The sequence below is a fragment of the Euleptes europaea genome, chromosome 4 (assembly GCF_029931775.1).
Source record: "Euleptes europaea isolate rEulEur1 chromosome 4, rEulEur1.hap1, whole genome shotgun sequence".
NCBI lineage: Eukaryota > Metazoa > Chordata > Lepidosauria > Squamata > Sphaerodactylidae > Euleptes > Euleptes europaea.
In genome coordinates, this window is record NC_079315.1 from 4,968,398 (window position 1) to 4,992,217 (window position 23,820).

At 48.3% G+C, this 23,820-nt stretch overlaps 1 protein-coding gene across 1 annotated transcript in view; it reads right to left on the bottom strand.

Moving 5' to 3' along the window:
* LOC130476395 (alpha-2-macroglobulin-like protein 1) overlaps positions 1-23,820 on the bottom strand; it is a 61,434-nt gene that overhangs the window by 24,144 nt on the left and 13,470 nt on the right. Inside the window, exons 10-25 of the mRNA XM_056848330.1 lie at positions 23,235-23,340; positions 18,532-18,646; positions 17,598-17,757; positions 14,531-14,764; positions 13,546-13,609; positions 12,500-12,645; positions 11,667-11,819; positions 9,268-9,450; positions 8,160-8,297; positions 7,070-7,158; positions 4,920-5,145; positions 4,364-4,490; positions 3,445-3,566; positions 3,113-3,164; positions 2,315-2,398; positions 336-512 (exon numbers count right to left, since the gene is read on the bottom strand). Coding sequence (XP_056704308.1) covers positions 336-512; positions 2,315-2,398; positions 3,113-3,164; positions 3,445-3,566; positions 4,364-4,490; positions 4,920-5,145; positions 7,070-7,158; positions 8,160-8,297; positions 9,268-9,450; positions 11,667-11,819; positions 12,500-12,645; positions 13,546-13,609; positions 14,531-14,764; positions 17,598-17,757; positions 18,532-18,646; positions 23,235-23,340 — 2,176 coding nt within the window. The remainder of the gene's footprint in view (positions 1-335; positions 513-2,314; positions 2,399-3,112; positions 3,165-3,444; positions 3,567-4,363; positions 4,491-4,919; positions 5,146-7,069; positions 7,159-8,159; positions 8,298-9,267; positions 9,451-11,666; positions 11,820-12,499; positions 12,646-13,545; positions 13,610-14,530; positions 14,765-17,597; positions 17,758-18,531; positions 18,647-23,234; positions 23,341-23,820) is intronic.

Sequence of the window (23,820 nt, forward strand, 5' to 3'; positions counted from 1 at the left end):
GAGGAACCTGGTTGGCCACTGTGTGAATAGACCGCTGGTCTTGTTAGGCCTTGATTTGATCCAGCAGGGCCTTTCTTATGTTCTTATGTTATGTTCTTGTGACTCTGTCTCTCGCCACGATACGCCTCTCTCTCACCCAACCCATGCCCCTCCTGGGAAGCCATGCTCTTCTGTCAACGAACTCCTGCCTATGAAAACCCTGACAGTAGAGCAAGAAAACCTGGCTTTTCAAAAGCCAAGAAAACTTGGCTTTTCAAAAGCACGAGGACAGGGGAGCAAACTTCTAAATAAAATACATACATACATAAATTAATACATAAACAGATAACTCTTACCCTTCTTCATGTAGTCCATGGCCTTGTCTTTGATCTTGGGTGTCACCTGGTTGGTGGCCTCCAAGTATTGGAATATGAAGATATTGGGAACAAACGTGGCCATGTTCTGCTCCCCGCAACCAAAGGGCATCTCGAGCAGCTGGTCTATATTCTGCAGAGCGGGGCCCAGAATGTCACCTGTAAGTCAAAAACCAGGGGAAGAAAACATCTGCTCAGCGCAGGGGACTGGAGCCCTTCTTCTACGCCCCTGATCAGAACCCAGAAACAACCTCCTCCCTCCCAGCGTCCGAGGATTTGTGGCGTGAAACCCAGTAGGACGGCAGCTGAAATATTGTGTCTGAATTCCAAACACTGCGCTGGGAAAGGGCCAGAACTTGGCAAAACATGAAGACGTGCGCAAGAATACAACGGGGCCTGAGTGGAAAGGGAATGCTTCTTCTTCTTTGAATAATTTTTTATTTTATATATAGGGATAAAAGAAAAAGGAAAAAAAGGGGGGGAAGCATGAGGGGGGAAAATAGAAATATAAGCATGTCTGTGCCCAAGCTTCGATACAATAATATATTTATACCCCCTTCACCAACTTTAGATTATTGAGTTTGGGCGAAAACACATGGTCGCTTTAGCCTCCTTTATTCCCTGTTTCAGCCAGGATTCAGCCAGGATCGAACGTATGCGTTTTCACCAAAAGTGCGTGCGATCCTGGCTGAATCCTGGCTGAAACAGGGAATAAAGGAATAAAGAATAAAGGCTAAAGCGACCATGCGTTTTCGCCCTTTGTAATCTTAATCTGTAGTTTATCATTTTTCCAAAATACACCAAATGCAAAAAATTGGAAGCAATTAATTAATAATCTGTAATCCAATACTGACTATGGCCGCAAAGTGCTTACACATACCGATACTATATGAGTTAAACTAAAACTACATACTTCAGATGCTAAATACTGGTTTAACTTTTTGCCATTCTAAACACTATAAAACAATGAGATCTTAAACGTGTGTATGTTTATCATATAGTGGAATGGAGTGGTGGGAGGAATGGGGCTTCATGAGGTCTGATTCCAAGGACCCTCAGAAAAGGCCTCTTAGCAGCTGCCCCAATATTTGGGACGCCCTTTCCTGGCAGCCTAGTCTCTCCCCCCACCCCCGGACAGGCTTCCCAATGTCAATGGGACACAGAATCTCCCCCGAGTCACCCCTCAACCCTAGAAAGAGTTGCTGAACTGAAATCAAAGGGCTTCTCTCGGGATAATGATGCCTACAAATACACTATTCGCCTGTTTGTCATTGTTTTTCTAGCCCTATCCCATTTTATTTTTGTGAGGCAGATGAGAGTGTTTGTTCTCAGAAAAGGGACGCTCCAAAATGACAAAACTTATTTCTCTTATTTCTTCGGTCGAGAACATGGACATAAACGGCAGCTTAGAGAGTAGCATCAGCAAACCGGGCTGCCGCCGAAAGGGCTTACGAGCCAAACTTCAACAAAGGCCAAGGGAGAGGGGATGATGATGAAGAAGAAGAGTTGGTTTTTATACGCCGACTTTCTCTACCACTTAAGGAAGAATCAAACTGGCTTGCAATCACCTTCCCTTCCCCTCCCCACAACAGACACCCTGGGAGGTAGGTGGGGAGGAGAGTATGTGACTAGCCCAAGGTCACCCAGCTGGCTTTGTGTGTAGGAGCGAGGAAACCAACCCGGTTCACCAGATTAGCCTCCGCCATTCATGTGGAGGAGCGGGGAATCAAACCCTGTTCTCCAGATCAGACTCCACCGCTCCACACCACCGCTCTTCACCACTACACCACGCTGGCTGGATGAGAGGAACAAAGAGGCAAATGCGCCACCAAGGAAGCCTCATGCGACACAGCAAAGCCGGGCAACGGACACCCCGACATGCCCTTCGCATCTCGCCCACAGCCCAGGAGGGGCTGTCAGCTTTCACCTCCTCAGAGGGAGACACAGGTCCATTTCCTCACCGATGACAGAGAAGGTGGCTCGGCCAGAGTCCTCCACAGGATCCTCGGGCAGCTTGAGAGAAACTTCCTCCACCACGGCATCCCCTGAGAGGAGAAGACAGTGACCACAAGCACTCGATTCACGTTGGAAGAGCCTCAGGGTGCCCCTTGCGCCTGAGGAAAGTGCCGGTGGCGGACGGGACCCACAGGCCTGAGGCGCATCAGCCCGAGTGAGATGTCTGCTCTTGCCCCTCGCCTTCCCCTCGGCAATGTTTGGGCCTCGAGGGTCCCGCTGCTACCCTGGAGCTGCGTCGCCAGAGCGGCGAAAGGGCGCCCACATTGACGGAAAGGCTTCACTGGCATTCTGCTCGAGCCCAGAGGTCTGCTCGAGGTGGCCCTCCCACCTGGGCCCAAGCTGGACAACCAGAGGACCTGCATGGAGCCAGATTGCCGGGGTTTCCCTTCAGAAAACAGCACCGCTGCCGGAGGAACTGCTGAGGGAGAGCCCACAAGACCTGGCCCCACGGACCAAGACTCTCACTCGGTACCAGGCAACTCGACAGGGCTGAAAACCCAGAAAGGGCCAACATTCGGTGGCCTCCGTGCATGGCTTTTCCCTCCTCCATCTGCCCGGAAAAGTCAACTCCTCATGAGGGTCTCGTGACCCAGGAACTGGGCCACAAGGGTCAGTTCCACCTCCCCAGGGCACCAGCAACAGAGCTCATAGAAACCCACAGAAACACTTGAAAGCCTGGCTTTGCTTTATGTTCTCTGCGGCACAGTCGCTAGCCAAGCTGTCCTGAGCTATCCCGGCCCTACCTGAGGAGCAGAGGAATGCATTGTGGGTCTCTTCCTTGGGGACGCCTTCTGGCTGCGGAAGGAAAAAGAGGTTGTGGGTTCTGATCCTGCCCCCTCCGCGTGCACAGAGGCACCTCATCCAAATCCTCCTCTCCCCCCTTCCAGCCCCCCTCAGAATTGCTTCTTTTGGGGCACGTTTACAGGACCTCCTCCGGCCGGAGCCCATGAACCGTGGCGGCTCCCTGCCAAATTTCTCAGGCGCTGAAAGGTGCTTTTTGGGAGGGCCGGGAACAGCCGCTGGGGCTGAACATCTGCCAGGCATGGTCCCAAACTCCTGAGGTGACCTCACTGACCTTGACCAGCAGGGGCTTGATCACGGTGTCGGAGCGGCCATGGGGGGGCGTCACGGCGATTTTGTTGCCACACAGGTCCTGCGTCTCCTCAGCCTCCGTAGTTACCGAGAGATTAACATGTCCTGCAGGAATGGGGGAAATAAATGGCTTCCCTGAACTCCAGACTCTCAACCGATACCTCAAAGTGCGCATGCGCAGGTAACACAGGGGAGGGTGTAGTTGCCCATGCTCAGCAGGATGGGTTTAGACTAGGGTGGCCAACCTCCGGGTACTAGCTGGAGATCTCCTGGGACTACAACTGATCTCCAGCCTACAGAGATCAGTTCCCCCGGAGAAAATGGCCACTTTGGCAATTGGACTCTATGGCATTGAAGTCCCTCCCCTCCGCAAACCCCGCCCTCCTCAGGCTCCACCCCAAAGATCTCCAGGTATTTCCCAACCCGGAGCTGGCCACCCTAGTTTAGTCCCCCTCCGGCACCAAGCCTCTGGACTCACACCCCTACGCCCCTCTTCTGTAGAATGCAGCTCAGGGCACATGGAGGGGCCTTCCTTGCCGTGCCCCCTCCCCAATTTGCACCATCAGAAGAGGTGAGGGAGACCACAGATTCTCGACTGGGGAGGAAACCACCTCCCTTCCCCTCCTGCCTCCACAATGGTCCTGCTCCCAGATAGGGTTGTCAGCTCTGGGTTGGGAAATACTTGGAGATTCTTGGGGTGGAGCTTGAGGAGGGCGGGGTTTGGGGAGGGGAGGGACTTCAATGCCACAGAGTCCAATTACCAGAGCGGCCGTTTTCTCCAGGGTTATCAGCTGGAGATCAGTTGTAATAGGAGGTCTCCAGCTAGTACCTGGAGGTTGGCGACCCTTGCCACAGGGCCAACACCACTGCTGCCAATCCCCTGCCAGGGCTTTGGGGCTCACCTAGGTGCGTCGCCGTCACGTTCCACGAGAAGGTCTGGGCCTCCTCCGCGCAGAGGCAGGCGGTAAACTGGCAGGTCAGGCAGGGCTTCACCTCCACCTGCTGCGATTCCGCCAGCCGGACGATCACCTGGAGGCAGAGAAGGAGCCATTCGGAGGAGGAGGGATGGGGGGGCAGAGGAATCCTTGAAGGTTAGCTACTGGGCAGCAGCAGTAATGGGGACACCTGCGGAGGATCTTTTGTAGACAACGGTAGGGCCGCTACAGCTAACCCTGGTTAGTACTGTGCAGAAGAAGGCACCGGTAACCCACTTCTGACCAACCCTTACCATGAAAACCCTATGATGAGACAATCCAAAATGAAAAAAAGATATAGAACGTTTTGGAGGACATTGATTCACAGGGTCGCCATGAGTCAGAAGTGACTTGACAGCACTTAACCCGCACACAATATGGGATTTAATATGGGATTTACTCTTTCATTACAGCATGCACCACTCTGTAAGCCCCTTCCTAAAGTGCAGCTGTCCTCTCCTCTACCTAGCGAGGCATCACTCACCTGGATGCATTCCTTCTGGTAATTGAAGACGGAGGCTTTGAGTTCAAAAGTCTCCCCACGGACTACAGAATAGGGCATCAACAGATCCACAAAGAACGGCTGGAACACCCGGAAGGTCGCCGGTTGGGCGAGCCCAAGGCCAAGATCCGCCAGACAGAAGGCTTCGGCTCTCCACTCCGTGATCGTGTCAGGAGCCGTAACAGAGAGAGATACTTTCCCCTCCTCACTGAAGAATGGAAAGAGAACAGACCCCCCTCAATGACTGCAAAAACTTAGCCCCGTTGTTTGAGGTCTGGGGTCTTCCATTGCCAAAGCAAACAGGGTTCCTGCAGTAGAAATACAGCATAGGGAAGACGGGCTCCAAAGATGAAGGAGCTGGGTATGTTTAGGCTGAAGAGGAGAAGACTGAGAGGTGATATGATCCCCATCTTCATGTACTTGAAGAGCTGTCATATAGAGGAGGGTGCCGACTTGTTTTCTGTTGCCCCAGAAGGTCGGACCAGAACCAACGGGTTGAAATTAAAACAAAAGAGTTTAGGAAGAATTTTCTAACAGTTAGAGTGGTTCCTGAGTGGAACAGGCTTCCTCGGGAGGTGGTGAGCTCTCCTCCCCTGGAGGTTTTTAAACAGGCTAGATGGCCATCTGTCAGCAATGCTGATTCTATGACCTTAGGCAGATCATGAGAGGGAGGGCACCTTGGCCATCTTCTGGGCATGGAGTAGGGGTCGCTGGGGATGTGTGGGGGGAGGTAGTGGTAAATTTCCTGCATTGTGCAGGGGGTTGGACTAGATGACCCTGGTGGTCCCTTCCAACTCTATGATTCTATGGTTCTATGACTGTATGACATAAGCAATTTTCCAAAGCCCAAAAACTGCACCTGATTATAAGGACATGTTTGCATGGCTGTTTCCTCACGGTCACCCCACCGACTACTTCGAGGATTTGCTTAGATTATGCCTGTATTTTTCGACCGTCAGAGGTCGCCTTGCTCTCCCCGCACGTTTCCATGCGTTTTGCCTGTGTTTTGAGTGTGCTTGCTAAACACAAATCAAGAAAATGTGGGCTTTGCTTTCAATAGTGGGAAAGTTTGCCAGGCTCCTCCATAGAGATACCCAGCGAAATTCACAATACAGATTCTGACCATGCCACTTCACTATTTATTCTCTATGGAGGAGGATGGGGGCAACCCCTTCCAGACCCCATAACTCCAGACACCCAGACCCAATCTTCACCAAACTTGGGGGTTCATGCAAGGAGAGTCGCTAGCGGCTACGCTGCAAATTTGGGGGCTCTACCTGCAGAAATGCACCCCCCAGGAGCCATGAAAATTCCCTATGGATTCTAATGGCCAAATTTTTTCGGTAAACCCAAAAATAAGCCGAATTCCGATATTTACCGGTATGGAAATTCGTCTTATTTTGGGTTTACCGAAAAAAATCGGCTTCAATAAATTCGAACCCAAAATTTACCCAAAAACTTTTTTTTGCACAGCCCTAGGGAAGACAGTAGAACATTCAGTAGCAAAGGCAGTTAAAGCAAGAGAGGGATTTAAGGTATCGAATTCTGCCCTACAGCGGAGAAAGGTTTGAATCCCAATACTGCACTGGCCAGGGGTATCATCCAGTGACAGCTAAGGCATGTGATGATATACTTTTTAAAAATAATTTTTATTTTATATATTTTTTAAAAGGTAAAGGTCCCCTATGCAAGCACCGGGTCATTCCTAACTCATGGGGTGACGTCATATCCCGACATTTCCTAGGCAGACTTTGTTTACGGGGTGGTTTGCCAGTGCTTCCCCAGTCATCTTCCCTTTACCCCCAGCAAGCTGGGTCCGCATTTTATCGACCTCGGAAGGATGGAAGGATGGGTCTTAGTTTAGTTTATGGTTGTTATGGTTGTAGACCAGCATATGAATAAAACAGAAGGCTGAGTCAACCTTAAGCTGGCTACCTGAAACCAACTTCTGTTGGGATTGAACTCAGGTCGTGAGCAGAGCTTGGACGGCAGTACTGCAGCTTACCACTCTGCACCACGGAGCTCCTAATTTTATATATAGGGGTACAGAAAAAAGAAAAGGAGGAAAGAGAATGGGGGAACAATGTCCTTATATTGGGTTCTCTGCCCAGGATGGTTCAGGCCAGACTCACTTGACTGTCACCAGATCCCAGATCCAGGTCTCGGGAAAGTATTTCCTGGGTTTGGACTTCTTTTTCTCCTCTGCTTTGGCAATGGGAGGCTGGGCGACTCGGTCAGCCAGGCCAACAGTATTGTCCTCGATGACGGCTGAGGGAAAGAGTCAAAGACAAGTCAGCCAACAAGAGGAGCGATTTGCCACAACGTGGCAGAGTTGCAGGAGGGCATCATGAGGGCCGTGGCAAGCCAGGCTCATGCCAAGCCAACACTGCGTTCCTGTTGACTCGAGGGATGGAAGGACAGGCAGGAGGTCTCACTGGCTTGGCAGCAGATCGGTGGGAGGGGAGGGTTGCCAGCTCCAGGTTGGGAAATACCTGGAGATTTTAGGGCGGAGCCTTATGAGGGCGGAGTTTGGGGAGGGGAGAGACTTCAATGCTAAAGAGTCCAGTTGCCAAAGCGGCCATTTTCTCCAGGTGAACTGATCTTTATAGGCTGGAGATCAGTTGTAACAGCAGGAGATCTCCAGCTAGTATAGGGTTGCCAGGTGCCTCTTTGCCACCAGCGGGAGGTATTTGGGGTGGAGCCTGAGGAGGGCGGGGTTTGGGGAGGGCCTTCAATGCCGTAGAGTCCAATGGCCAAAGCGGCCATTTTCTCCATGGGAACTGATCTCTATCGGCTTGAGATCCGTTGTAGTAGCAGATCTCCAGCTAGTACCTGGAGATTGGCAACCCTACTCGTGGTCCTTTCTTAGATGCCCAGGGAAATGCCGATAGTCACTTTGGGGTCAGGAAGCAATTTTCCTTCAGGTAGCGTTTCCAGCTCTGGATTGGGAAATACCTGGAGATTTTGGGGACGCAGCCTGAGGAGGGCGGAGTTTGGGGAGGGAAGGGACTTCAATGCCATAGAGTCCAGTTGCCAGAGCAGCCATTTTCTCCAGGTGAACTGATCTCTATCGGCTGGAGATTACTTGTAATAGCAGGAGATCTCCAGCTAGTACCTGGAGGCTGGCAGCCCTAGCGGGAAGGTAGGGAATCTCAATGGGAATCAGAAGAGTCCAACGGGGGTGGATGAACAAAGGGGCTGCAGTTGCTCTCTCTCTCTTACGTGACTTTCTATCTGCAAAACCGTGGCATCGCTTGGATTCTCACCGTTGCCTCTGAAAAGCATCCGGTCATACTGTGGGTGGTCACAGGAGACAGGCTTTTTAATTTGGGTATTGGTGATAACTTTCATTCTCAAGGACTGCGGAGAAACCAAGACAGCAAAATCACATGGGATGGAAAAGAAACGAGCAACAGAAGAGGAGGAGGAGGAGGAGGAGTTGGTTTTTATAGGCTGACTTTCTCAACCACTTAAGGAAGAATCAAACCGGCTTTCAATCAACTTCCCCTCCCCTCCCCAAAACAGACACCCTGTGAGGTAGGTGGGGCTGAGAGAGTTCAGAAAGAACTGTGGGGAAGGGTCACCCAGTCCAAGGTCACCCAGCAGGCGTCATGTGGAGGAGTGGGGAATCGAACCCATTTCTCCAGATGAGTTCAACACCCCTGATCTAGAAGCCTCAGAGAGCCAAATACATGCCCAGTGGCCTTTCTTTGGGTTCCTTCCCTTTCCCTCCCCACAACAGACACCCTGTGAGGTAGATGGGGCTGAGAGAGCTCTAAGAGAGCTGTGACTAGCCCAAGGTCACCCAGCTGGCTTCATGTGGAGGAGTGGGGAATCAAACCTGGTTCTCCAGATTAGAGTCCACCACTCTTAACCACCACTCTTGACCACTACACCACGCTGGCTCTAAGTCTGCATAGGTGTTTTCCTGGGAGTGCTACCATATCTATCAATGTAGGCAAGAGAGGAAACGGCCTTGCCAGGCTCACTAGAGGGAAAGGAGAGTCTTGTCCTGAAGTTCGATAGTTAAGCACATCTTGGACTTTCACAATCCCACGCCACCTTTAATGAGACCCTTTGGGGGAGGGGCCGTGGCTCAGTGGTAGAGCCTCTGCTTGTCATGCAGAAGGTCCCAGGTTCAATCCCCGGCATCTCCAGTTAAAGGGACCAGGCAGGTAGGTGATGGGAGAGACCCCCTGCCTGAGACCCTGGAGAGCCGCTGCCGGTCTGAGTTGACAATACTGACTTTGATGGACCAAGGGCCTGATTCAGTATTAGGCAGCTTCCTATGTTCATGTGTGACCCCGACTCAGGAGCAGACGCCACTCACCTTGAAAAGACTGTAGACATCCGCCACACTTTGATACCAGGGGGCCACGATCTCCGACCGCTTGTGCTTTTGACGGGGATCTGGACGAAGGAGGCATGGGTAAGGCTCGAAGTCTTCCAAGTGATAACCAAACCCCCTTCCAGCGATTGTATCTGAGTCTTCGTAGTTATGGGATAGGTACAGCTAGAAAGAGAAACGGCTGAAACGGGCAGCAGCCTGAGAGCTCGGATTTCATCTGCTTGCACGGTCCGTTCTTATAGGAATGTCTATGCCGAAGCCAAGTTCCTTTTTTTTCCAATTTATCACTTTGCAAAGGGCAGTGCCACCACGTTTGAAGGAAGTGAGCTGTCAGACAGCCAGAGAACCAGCAGCAGCCAACACAATTGTATATCTTCGCCAGTTTCTTAGGGGTCAACCCAGTCCCACATTTGTAATCGTTCGTTGTGCAAAGAAGAATTGTCTTTGGTTCACCCTGAATCTACTGCCCGTCAACTTCACTGGATTCCCTCGAACACTAGCATTTTGGGAGAGGGAGAAAAAGTTCTCTCTGCTCACAGTCTCCACCCCATCCACAATGCTATAAACCTCTATCGTGTCCCTCCTTAGCCATCTCCTTTATAAACTGAAAAGGCCCAGACTCTTTGGCTTTTCCTCATAAGGATGGTGCTCCAACCCCTTGATCATCTTTAGCGTTGCCCGAGACCAGGTAATTTAAAGTAAAGGAAACAATCGCCACGTGGGCTCAATAAATTCTCATTGTATTTACCAACCAGGTAACTCCAAGAAGCCCACAAACAAGACGACTGCAGCAGCATTATCCTGCCTGTCTTCCAAAGCACCTAATATAATCGGCATGCTCCTCTGATCCTGGAGAGGATAGGTGTGCATCATGACAAGCATCCATTTTGACTAGTAGCCATGGATAGCCCTCTCCTCCATGAACATGTCCACTCCCCTCTTAAAGCCTTCCAAATTGGCAGCCGTCACCACATCCTGAGGCAGGGAGTTCCACAAATTAGTGCCTTGCATGTCCCGTTAAAGGGCTAAAAGGCACTGGGGAGGGGGAGTAGAGCTTAGAGCCGGCATCGCAAAGGCTGCACTAAGCACTGGTCCCCTCCACAGAATGACTGCTGGCTGACCCCCACCCCCCCACCCCATATTGAGGCTCTGCCCTCAAGCACTGTGACATTTCCCCTTCCACTTGGAGGAAAGAAGGGATTTCTTTGCTGGGTCTTTAAAAAAAGCCCTATCCAAATCAACCATAACTACACAGGTATGAATCGATATTCAAATGGCTTGACTGTGTTCTGAACTCTCATGTTATTTGCCTTTGCCCTTGACCCTTTTGCTTCAACGGTGAAGCAGTCGGAAGAGATCTAGGGCGCGGGGCATCGCTATAAGAGTAACATACACAGATGACATATTCGTAAATGACCCACTAGAATCTGGGGAGAAAAAGATTAAAACCACTAACTGATGTAGATCACGATGGGTAGCCGACGTTAGTCTGTCACTAACAGCAGAAAAGAGCAAGGCCGTTTACGCAGGATCAATTTTGATGCTCGCTTAAAGCTCCTTTTCAAAATCCGACCTTTAAAATGACTATTCACGGTCCTGATGCCAGAGGAGAAAGTCAAACAAATTCCATCCCCCACTCGCTTGCTCCTTCATTCCTTCGTTTGCATAGCCATTAGCGACCGTCGTTTGCATAGCTAACCCCGCGGCTGTGATTCTGCATGCTTCCTTCAGTGAATGCTTCGAGGAGGGGGCAGAGCAAACACCAAAGGTCGTGTTAAAGGGGCTCTTAAGAAATGCGAAGCAGGTATGCGCCAGCTTTGCAGTGACTTCTGGAATGACGGTTCGGTGTGAAGAAATAAAAAAATACGCCCGGAACATGCTGCTAATTACCAAGCATAAACGGGCCAAGAGTTCAGTAGCACCTTAAAGACTAACAAAACGTCTGGCAAGGTAGGAGCTTTCATGAGCCACAGCTCACTTCTGCAAATACCACTGATTTATGTGTATTGGTCAGTACCTGGTGATAAACTCAATGCAGGTAAGACAGAAGCATTATATTTTAAGAATAGCAAAGAAGATGTGTTCCTGCTCTCTGTTTCCTATCATTTAGCCATAAGAGGACCTGACAGCTTTTGCCATGAAAGCTAAGCTTACCTGGGAGACTTTGGTGAAGCACCTCATTAAAAGTCTTTTGGAAGTCCAAGTATATAATTCATAATTTATGAGTATTGTTTTTGCTTATGATGATGATGGGCTGGAGGACAGGTTTTAGATGCTTGGAGTCCACCAGGCATGGAATAAAATCAGTAAAACATTGTCTGCAGTCCACAGACGGAAGGGGGGACACATTCGTACGCGGTCGGAAGAATGGGCTTTCTCACCTTGTCCAGGTCCAGCATGTTATTTATCTCCCCCTGCAGTATGACGCTCTTGTCCAAAGCTTGGAGGGAACACAACGCCCCAGGAGCGGCTTCAACTTGTAGGCTGACCTCTGATCCTGGAAGGTCTTCCTCCTTAGAAAAGCCCACCGACACCTGTAAACAGAGGAAGATGAGAGGTGATATGATAACCTGAAAAGGTTTAGCCTGAAGAGCAGAAGACTGAGAGGTGATATGATAACCATCTTCAAGTACTTGAAGGACTGTCATATAGAGAGGATGGTGCCAAGTTGGTTTCTCTTGCCCCAGAAGGTCACACCAGAACCAACGGGTTGAAATTAAATCAAAATCATTTCCATCTAGACATTAGGAATAATTTTCTAACAGAGCGGTTCCTCAGCGGAACGAGGCTTCCTCGGGAGGTGGTGAGCGCTCCTTCCCTGGAGGTTTTCAAGCAGAGGCTAGATGGCCATCTGTCAGCAATGCTGATTCTATGACCTTAGGCAGATGATGAGAGGGAGGGCACCTTGGCCATCTTCTGGGCATGGAGTAGGGGGTCACTGGGGGTGTGCGGGGGAGGTAGTTGTGAATTTCTTGCGTTGTGCAGGGGGTTGGACTAGATGACCCTGGTGGTCCCTTCCAACCCTATGATTCTATGAGAGAATGGCGATCAGATGGGAAACTTGAAAGGATAATGGGCAATTCAGGAAGGGAGGAATTGAAGGGGAAAGAAGAATGGTAGTGGGATGTTCTCGGAAACAGGAAAAGGAGGAGCCACAGATTTGCAGCGGAATGCAAGGCCCAGCCTGCTTGGTTCTCCAACATGATGCACCAACCTGATACCGGAGACACTTCTCTATACGGAACACATCCACATCAGCTGCCACCTCACCATCAGCAAACACGGCGTACAGCAGAAGCCGGGCAATGGGCACCAGATCCATGTTCACGGGCAGCGAGAGAGAGAAGGTGCCTTTCAGTGCTGGGGGGGGGGGAAGGGAAAGAAAGAAGTACATACACCATGAAAAACACACATCACAGAATCACAGAGTTGGAAGGGACCACCAGGGTCATCTAGTCCAATCCCCTTGCAGGAAATTCACAACTACCTCCCCCGCACACACCCCAGTGACCCCTGCTCCATGCCCAGAAGATGGCCAAGGTGCCCTCTCTCTCATGATCTGCCTAAGGTTATAGAATCAGCATTGCTGACAGATGGCCATCTAGCCTCTGCTTAAAAACCTCCAGGGAAGGAGAGCTCACCACCTCCCAAGGAAGCCTGTTCCACTGAGGAATTGCTCTGACTGTTAGGAAATTCTTCCTAATGTCTAGACGAGAACTCTTTTCATTTAATTTAATTTAAGTCCCTCCCCTCCCCAAACCCCGCCCTCCTCAGCCTCCACCCAAAAAACCTCCCGCCAGAGGAAGGGAAGGAAGGGAGAGAATGACTAGGGCTTTTAGATCCTCTCTTCCTTTTATTTGCAGAGCCAGAGATGCAAAATTCCCAGGAAATGTTAAAGCCATGGGAAAAAACTTGGGAAAAGACCTAGGAAAATGGGGGGAAATGGTTGCCAACTCCAGGAAGTAGCTGGAGATCTCCTGCTATTACAACTGATCTCCAGCCGATAGAGATCAGTTCACCTGGAGAAAAAGGCTGCTTTGGCAACTGGAGTTTATGGCATTGAAGTCCCTCCCCTCCCCAAACCCCGCCCTCCTCAGGTTCCACCCCAAAATCCTCCCGCCAGTGACGAAGAGCAACCCTAACAGCTTAGGCAGCTCAGGGTCTTGGCCAAGCGACAGGCAGACCCCCCCCCTCAAGCTGGACTGGTCTTCCCCGAAGGACTGTTTTTCTCGAATGGAAAATCATGGCTCTTCTACTTACTCTCATCCTGGCCTATTGGCACCTGTTTCTGCCCGCTGGAAACAATCCTTCCCTTTGAGACAACCTGCAGGGAGACGAGATATTAGGCGTGGAGCAGATGGACAGTTCCTTGGTACTTCAAAAAAGTTGGAAGGTGAAAAGGAAAGAGGAGAAGCCGGAAGAAATCGTGACAGATTTTTTTACCCACTACCCATGTAGGCACAGCCCTGAGTCTGGCGGAGGCCCAGAGATGAGAAGGGGCAGGGATGCACATCAAAGGACTTTTTAACCTCCGAAATCATCAGAAGCTGGGAAGGGGGAATGTTCTCTCTCCAAAGCAGCAGAAGCGCTCTCCACCCCGTCATGCGACCACTTGGGCATGAAGTGTCTCTGACTCTGGCGCATGACGGAGGGGGAGCGCTCCAAGGAGCTGATTCTTCTAGAAGCTTTGCAAATCTACTCTCTGTGGCTGGCCTGCTACACCTATGCAGTCCTACATCGGATGGCACAGAAGCCATGAAGATGAACAAGTTATTTCCCCCTTCTTTTTTGAGCTGAACACCCACGGGGGAAAGCCCTTTAAAGGGAGGAGGAGGAGGAGGAGGAGGAGAAGAAGAAGGAGGAGAAGGAGGAGAAGGGCTGGTTCTCTACTCTTTAAGGTGACTCAAAACAGCTTACAATCGCCTTCCCTTCCCCACCCCACAACAGGCAGCTTGTGAGGCAGGTGGTGCTGAGAGAGCTCTAAGAGAGCTGTGACTAGCCCAAGGTCACCCAGCTGGCTTCACGTGGAGGAGTGGGGAAACCAACCCGGTTCACCAGATCAGAGTCCACCACTCCAAACCACCGCTCTTAACCACTACGCCACGCCGGCTCTGGGTGGGGAACATGCAGAGGCAAGCTGGCCTACACCATTTTGAAAGCACGGCGGCAACAGAGGGAGCATCCGCACCCATTTTCATTTGAAGCAGAGAAAAACTGGTCTGTCGAGCTTATGTTGGGTACTCACCAAGTAATAGAAATCCACGTGGTCGGCCTCGGGCCCCAGTTCTTTCCGATCGATGACATAGTCCACCAGTACTTCCTGATCCTTTCCGCAAGGCAGTTCATCCTCTATGTACTGGATCTCGAGGAAGCTGTTACTCTCTGAGTAGAAGGGTTTCAGCCAGTTGAATGCTTCCAGGCCTAACCTCATACTATTGACTTCATCATCCTGGGTGAAATTTTGAATGAAATGTCTACCCTGAAGAACAAAAGTCAGAGAAAGAATAAGGATGTATCCGTTGATCAAGGATCTTTTGGAATGACGTATGAAATCGCAGAAGGTATCACTTGTAAATTTGAAGGCGGAAGACCTTTACCCTTCTTCTGCAGATCAATGGAAAAAACACGTGGCCAAATTGATCCATGCTAGAGATTAAGAGTTACACTCATTTTGATGCTCGGAGGACGACGGAGAAGAAGAGCTGGTTTTTATATGCCGACTTTCTCTACCACTTAAGGGAGACTCAAACCGGCTTACAATCACCTTCCCTTCCCCTCCCCACAACAGACACCCTGTGAGGTAGGTGGGGCTGAGAGTGTGACTAGCCCAAGGTCACCCAGCTGGCTTCATGTGGAGGAGTGGGGAAACAAATCCAGTTCACCAGATTATCCTCCACCGCTCATGTGGAGGAGTGGGGAATCAAACCCGGTTCTCCAGATCAGAGTCCACCACTCCAAACCACTGCTCTTAACCTCTACACCATGCTGGATATGTTCTCCACTTGCCCAGGGCCTGTTATCTTCTTTCCTATTGGGATTCTCTGGTTAGTCCAAAGTTTTGTAGAATATGCATTCAAGATTTAATTCCCCTTTTTCAACAGTTTTGCCGGGCCATATGCTACAGATCCCTTTTTCAGACCAGCTATGTCCCTTCCCTCTTCAGTCAGAGGGCTCCTTGGTACATATCCTTTTGCACTGTCCTTACGTACACCAACTTAGGCTAAAATGGATTATACCATGTTTTAACAAATGGTCCACACCTTCTCGAGCGACCTTGGAGCAAAAGGGTCATTTCCTCTTAGAGGACTCTGACCTTCAGGGTACTTATTTTGTTGCTCGTTTTTTGGAGGCTGCAGAGAAGAAATGAAGGGAGGTGTTTTTAAAGAGGGGGTCTTATTTAAGTTTTATGGTTTTATTGTTCAAGGCCACAGTCGAAGAACAGGGGAAAGGGAGAGAGAGATGAATGAAATCATTCTACTGGGAAGCACCGGGAGCATCTCAGGATAGGAAAATGGGCCCGGGGAATCCGGCCCCAGGACAAGCCTTTCTTGCAGATCTCAACCTGGGGCTGCCATCCTCCAGGTGGGGCCTGGAGATCTCCCAGAATTACAACTAAACCGCAGAGGACAATATCAGTTCCCTAGCAGAAAATGGTTACTTCAGAAGGTGAGCTCTGCGGCATCATAACCCACTGAAGTCCCATCCCTACCAAAATACCTGTAAGACACCCTACTCCCTTAGGAGCTCGCCCAACCACTACAGTCGTCTTTGGAGGCCCCTGCCATCCGAGGCTAGATGGGGAGCAACCTGAGAAAAGGGCCTTCTTGGTTGTGGCCCCCAAATTTCGCAACTCCCTCCCTACGTCTGTCTCCAGCTGTCATTGTTTGTTGCCAGCTCACGAAGACTTCTTGGTTTGGTTTGGCAACCCCCCAGGAACCGTTACTGGCCCTCCTCCCTGGTTGTGGCGTTGTGTGGGTGTGGATATTATTATTAAATTACGTTATATATACTTTATTGACTAAATAGCTTGGGTCTTGCTCTGTCAGAACTTTTGCAAATGGGAATGGAGCAGGCTAGACTAACTATAAATGAAAGAGTCAAAGATGCTGAGCGTCAAACGGATCTCTTGAGATCCCCTGCATTTATAGCACCTCAACATTCCTGGTACATTCCAGCAGCAGCTGCATATTTATACTCCCTGGAAAGGAACACACATAGGAGGTATTGTCGAAGGCTTTCACGGTCAGAGTTCATCGGTTTTTGTAGGCTATCCGGGCTGTGTGACCGTGGTCTTGGTATTTTCTTTCCTGACGTTTCGCCAGCAGCTGTGGCCGGCATCTTCAGATGCAGGACAATGACTCAGCTCAAACCCAACCCCCTTCTGACTATATATTACTCTTCCTACACACTTGACACTGGGAGACACTGTGCTTCAGTGTTACTCCTCTGAAGATGCCTGCCACAGCTGCTGGCGAAACGTCAGGAAAGAAAATACCAAGACCACGGTCACACAGCCCGGATAGCCTACAAGAACCGACACATAGGAGGACCTATACACTGACCAGATGTGCAGCCCTACCGTCTGCCATATTAGAAGGGAGATTTAAAAAGATCCCCAGAGTGGAGAGAATTTGTCCGTGTAACACAGGGGAATTGGAAACCATTGAGCATGTATTTTTTTAGATGCCCCCTCTACAAGCCAGCCCGCTTCAATATTATTGACCCTTTGATTAGGGAAATGAGCTCTGGTGAGGAGGGCAAATGGATCCCGAGGTTTCTGCTGGGAGACAGCTCGCCAATCCCCACCCAGGCCGCAAAATACTGTGCAGTAGCAACGAAGCAACATCGCCTCCATATACTTCCTTAATCTGGGGAAACGAAAAATTGGGTGATTCCTAATTTTGTTGTCCCTGGTTGTAAACCTCTACTGTGTACAGTCGGTTTCGGTTTTACCTGTTTCATCTGGCATATTAGCCGCAAATAACATTTATTTATTTATATACTTTATTTTAGATGTCGTTTTAACGTGGAAATATTTCAACGTTTACTGCCTTGGGGGCCCCATTTGGGTGGAAAGGCAGCACGAAAATGTTTTAAATACATAAATGTGGACATTTTAACTGAAGAGGCGTAGGACTGAACCTGGGACCTTCTGCATGCCAGGCAGAAGCCCTTCCGCTGAGCCGCGTCCCCTCCCAAACAAGTCTTCTTTCTCACTGAAAATGTTCCCCCCCGCCCCGGCAGAGTGTATGCAGCTGCCTTAGCCATTGCGGGTTTTTGTATCTCAGAACATGCCAAGATATTTAACTCACCCGTATGGAAACGAGGGTGTTGTTCCAGTTCGTGGTGTCTAGGGAGAAGTCGACATCGCCGTTCTCATCTGTGATGTACGGATGATGCGTCTCTACATCGTCCACCTCTACCGTGAGATAGACCGTCTCGTTCTGAATAGGTAGTTCTCCGACAGAAGCACTCACTCTCATCTGCAGGAATAAAAGTGGAACAGACACCTTCTTCAAGTCTAAACATCTCACAGACCGTTGCTCTTCCATGCAGTCAATGTGCGACTGTTCGTGGCGTATGTGCAGAGGCCAATCGCCTCTCCTTAGTGTAGGACATCAACTTGCAGGAGCTTTGAGTTCCCAAGAACCTAGGTCACAATATTTTGTTGCAGTTTGGATTCCAAGTGAACACATGAAGTTGCCTTATACTGAATCAGACCCTTGGTCCATCAAAGTCAGTATTGTCTTCTCAGACTGGCAGTGGCTCTCCAGAGTCTTGGGCAGAGGCCTTTTACATCACCTACTTGCCTAGTCCCTTTATCTGGAGATGTTGGGGATTGAACCTGGGACCTTCTGCATGCCAAGCAGATGCTCTACCGCTGAGCCACAGCCTGCTTTGAAGAAGAAGAAGAAGAACTTCTTCTTCCTCTTGACTGCGTAGACTTAATTAACACCATGTAATCTGCCTTGAGTTGCAATGAGAAAGGTGGACTTTCAATAACATTAAAAAATAAATGAATAAAAAAAGAACACCTATTCTGAAACAACTGAGCTGGCTTCGGATTTAGTTCCCGGTGCAATTCAAGACGCTGACTATCACCTTTCGCTAAAACAATGTGTCAATGGGAGATGAAGTCAGCCTCTAAGGACTTGTCAGATTCAAAATTAAAACACGTAATTTGGTCCTACGGCTACATGATACCAAGAAAAGAGGGAAGCGGGGGTGGGGGGTGGGGTGGGGGACTTTACCTTGCCAGTATATGGAAAGCCCTGCTTGTAGAAAGGATTGAGGCTGACAAAGCTGATTGACACCTCCTTGGTGCCAAGAGAGAAAATCTCTTCCATTTCGCTTTTCACTCCTAAACAAAGAGAGGAAGAGCAGAAATGTTGGCTCAGTGTGGTGTAGTGGTTAAGAGCGGCGGTTTAGAGCGGTGGAGTCTGATCTGGAGAGCAGGGTTTGATTCCCTGCTCCTCCATGTGAGCGGCGGAGGCTAATCTGGTGAACTGGATTTGTTTCCCCACTCCTACACACGAAGTCAGCTGGGTGACCTTGGGCTAGTCACAGCTCACTTAAGAGCTCTCTCAGCCTCACCTGCCTCACAGGGTGTCTGTTGTGGGGAGGGGCAGGGAAGGTGATTGTCAGCTGGTTTGATTCTCCCTTAAGTGGTAGAGAAAGTCGGCATATAAAAACCAACTCTTCTTCTTCTTTGCCATTTGCATGGTGGCAGCAGACAATCTCCCACCCTTGCCCTTGATAATTTGAGGAGCAAGAGGGGGAAAAAAGAGAGGTAAATGGCACTGACAGGGAAACTCACATCCATTCAAAACTCTACCCTCTCCCGGCACTGCTCAAAAAGTCTCCCAGCCTTTGGCGGCACGGGGGTGGCACCCATACATGTGCATAATACTAGGCTCACTGCGACCTGCTGACTCCAATAAGATGATCCCAGAGGGCCTCTTTCTCCCCAGAACCCCTGCATTCAAATCCTAATACACTGAGCATGGTTACCAGCTCCGGGTTGGGAAATACCTGGTGATTTTGGGGGTGGAGCCTGAGGAGGACGGGGTTTGGGAAGGAGAAGGACTGCAGTGCCATAGAGTCCGATGGCCAAAGAGGACATTTCCTCCAGGGGAACTGATTTCTATCAACTAGTAAAAAAGGTAAAGGTCCCCTGTGCAAGCACCGGGTCATTCCTGACCCATAGGGTGACGCCACATCCCAACGTTTCCTAGGCAGACTTTGTTTAAGGAGTGATTTGCCAGTGCCTTCCCCAGTCATCTTCCCTTTCCCCCAGCAAGCTGGGTACTCATTTTAACGACCTCGGAAGGATGGAAGGCTGAGTCAACCCTTGAGCCGGCTACCTGAAACTGACTTCTGTCGGGATCGAACTCAGGTCATGAGCAGAGCTTGGACTGCAGTACTGCAGCCTACCACTCTGCACCACGGGGCTCCTCTGTCGACTGGAGATTAGTTGTAATAGCGGGAGCTCTCCAGCAACTACCTGGAGGTTAGTAATCAAAAACAGGCTACAAGTACACAGAGAAGAATAGCAATCAAAGTTATGCACTTGCAAGGCTGGAAATACAAGCACAGACTAAGGTGTAATGCAAAATGGTCTATTCAAAGGAATGACCTATATATACAAAACCAAACGACAAAACGTGCTCAACAGAGCAACAAGCAAAGACTGACCGCAGTACAATTTCAAAGTCATAAGGTAAGTGATTACTCACTTAGGGATTACTCACTTAGGTCCAAAAATAGAACTGAACCAGGAAGAGATTTTTTACCCCAGAGAGGGAACAGGCGCAAACCAATTTAGTCGTCAATCTCTCTAATCGTATATTGACACAGGAGGAGGAACGTGTACTAAATAAAGGCTTAAGTTTTGTTCCCTGTCCTAAATATTCTGCATTTCAAACCCGGATTGATATTTACAAATTAACTAGACAATTAAAATTGCGTGAATTTTTTGGGAACTCCTCATACATTAGAACACCTTTCAGATCTAAATCCAATTTCATACCCTCCACATGTAGCCATCTTATCACATCTTTTCAGCATCTAGTACTTAGAGATATTCAAGCCTTAGAACAAAAGAAAATACCCATACAAGAAAATTTTACTAAGGCTGAACATCAAATTATTTCAAATTTAGCTAATGATTGCAATGTAACAATTAAGGAAGCTGATAAAAGAGGAGCAATTGTCCTTTTAAATACGGAAGATTACATGCTGGAAAATTTAAGGCAATTGTGTAACAATACTGTATACAAAAAGTTGACTGGAGATCCCACTAGTAAAATTAAACTTAGCATAAAAACAACTGTGTATGAGGGCTTGGCATTAGACTACATTACGAAATCTGAAGCGGATTTTCTTATTAATAATTTTCCTAGAATTCCTATATTTTATACACTCCCTAAAATTCACAAAAATACTCATCCTCCCCCAGGATGGCCCATAGTAGCTGGAAACAATTCCATTACTGAACCCATAGCTAAATTTTTAGGATTTCATTTACACAATTTTGGCACACTTACAAAATCATACATTCTGGATACCAAAAATGTTATTAATGAAATTGAAGGCTTACACATACCGCTTTCTGCGGTGTTGGTAACACTGGATGTAGTATCGCTCTACACGAGCATACCTTTGGATGGCATTAGGTTAATTATGGAAGGTTTATTGACTGCAAGAAATAACAATAACCCCCCAACACACTTCATGATGGACCTTTTAGATCTGGTCCTAGATAATAACGTTTTCAGGTTTCAAGAGCAACTATACTTACAACAACAAGGGGTTGCCATGGGGTGCGCGTGCGCCCCCACTCTAGCTAACATTTACATGGTCAATTTTGAGAATTCACATATTTTTGTAATAATCCCTTTCTTTCCAATTTATTCTGTTTCAAAAGGTTTATTGATGACATTTTCTGTGTGTTCCAACCGGCTGATATGTTCCCTGAATTTCTACCCTGGATTAATGGTAGAGATCCACATCTGCAATTTACAGCAGATTATAGCCCCACTACAGTGAATTTTTTTTGGACGTTTCAGTTTTTTTGCAATATGATACCCGGACTTTAGCAGTGCGACCCTTTAAGAAAAGTACTGATCGGGGTGCCCTATTACACTACACTTCATTTCACCCCTTACATCTAAAAAAGAATCTGCCATATGGCCAGTTTTTGCGTCTAAAACGCAACGCTTCAAATGCCAAAGATTACGAAACTGCCTCTCTCTCCCTTTCAGAGACCTTGGCAGATCGAGGTTTTCCCTCTGATGTCATCTATGCATCGAAATCTCGCGCAGACAATCGCTCGAGATCTGAACTCCTGGCAGCTAGAAAGAAAAATACCACTTCCGCCATTACCTCCGCACTGCAATACAACTGCAAAACTAGAGAGATACAAAAAATAATAAAACGGCACTGGCATTTGGTAGCTGGTATTCCAGGCTGCAGTACACCTCCTAGATTTGGTTTAAGGAGAACAGTTTCGCTTAGAGATAGACTAGTTAGATCGGATTGACTCCCCTCCCCACCTCATAACACACAGCCTGTCGGCCATTTTAAATGCGGTGACTGCAGTGCTTGTGCGCAGGCGCTGCCTGTCAAGGAATTCAAGGATATCAGAACGGGCTTTACATTTACATTAAGACACTTTAGCAACTGCAACAGTAAATGTGTTATTTATTTAATCCGTTGCCCCTGTGGTCTTTTGTACGTGGGTAAGACGAAGAGGGCCATCAAACTTCGTATCGGGGAGCATAGGTCTAGGATTAGAAATATGAATTTGGAGGCACCACTCACGGAGCATTATAAGGCTCTTAAACATTCTGACTCGGAAATGCAGTTTTTTGTTATTTGGCAGTACCGAGGGAGGACTTTTCAAAATCAGGACATGGATAGAATATTGTCACAAGAGTCTCGCTTTATTTTTTTATTTGATACTATTATTCCAAATGGCTTAAATTCTTTTATGGATCTTTCAAGTTTTTTATAAATTGTAATGGTGCTTTGTCACCAAAATATACGGTAGCACCATGAAAGATCGCTAACTACTGACACCTGTGGAATCAAGAGAAAAAAGATATAGTCAGCACTTGGCATAAGTCACTTTAGACACTTCAGAAAGTTGTCCATATTATTGCAAGCTTATAAGCTTTATTCCCAAAAGGGTATGTATGCAATAGGAATTTTATAAAAATATTTTTTATAAACTTGAAATTAAGACTGTAATTGTATATAATGTTATTGGAGGTTTTTGCATTTTCCTTCTTTTGTGTTTAGGTTCTATTGGCACACGGAAACATTGAAAGCTTGAAAAAGATTATGAAATGGGGATTTTACCGGAAGCCCATTGCGGTTTATAATCACTCCGTTGCCCTGTGATACTTACCAATCTTGGATGTTGGACTTTTGCCTTTGCATCAATTGTGTATTATTGGATTTCGGACTGAATTGCAGATGTCTTTTGACACCTAGACTTACCTTTGGGAAATTGTAAATTGTACTTACACACTTACCTTATGACTTTGAAATTGTACTGCGGTCAGTCTTTGCTTGTTGCTCTGTTGAGCACGTTTTGTCGTTTGGTTTTGTATATATAGGTCATTCCTTTGAATAGACCATTTTGCATTACACTTTAGTCTGTGCTTGTATTTCCAGCCTTGCAAGTGCATAACTTTGATTGCTATACTACCTGGAGGTTGGCAACCCTACTCATGGAACATGGACAGGTATTGGGCGCTTGGGTTCGGATGCAGTGCTGAAGTGAACCCAAAGACTGGACGTGAAGAAGCAGTCCTCAGTTATCCCAAATTTAAAAATGTTGATGGCTTAAAAAAGTATCAAGTCAGAGAGAATGCTAAGGTTACCCATACTCCAAAAGGAGGCAGGATTTGTAGTTCCCGGTTTCTTTTTTGTTTCCCTCGTACCTGTTTCTTTTTCCACGAATTCTGCGGAAAGGTAAACCAAGCCTTCCTGAGTCATATTAATGTCAGCAGAATGAATAGTGAACGAGGCGCAGCCAGTCAAATCCGTCTAGAGATACAGAGGAGAAAAAGAAGGTGAGCTAAGATGAAGAAGAAGAGTTGGTTTTTATATGCATAGTACTTTCTCAACCACCTAAGGAAGAACCAAACCGGCTTACAATCACCCTTCCCTTCCCCTCCCCACAACATAGAAGAAGAAGAAGAGTTGGTTTTTATAAGCCAACTTTCTCCACACTTAAGGAAGAATGAAACCGGCTTCCAATCCCCTTCCCTTCCCCTCCCCACAACAGACACCCTGTGAGGGAGGTGGGGCTGAGAGAGCTGTGACTAGCCCAAGGTCACCCAGCTGGCTTCATGTGTAGGACTGGCGAAACAAATCCAGTTCATCAGATTAGCCTCCGCTGCTCATGTGGAGGAGTGGGGAATCGAACCCGGTTCTCCAGATCAGAGTCCACCGCTCCAAACCACAGCTCTTAACCACTACACCACGCTGGCTCTAACATAGTATGTTAGTTTGCAAAGCCTAGTG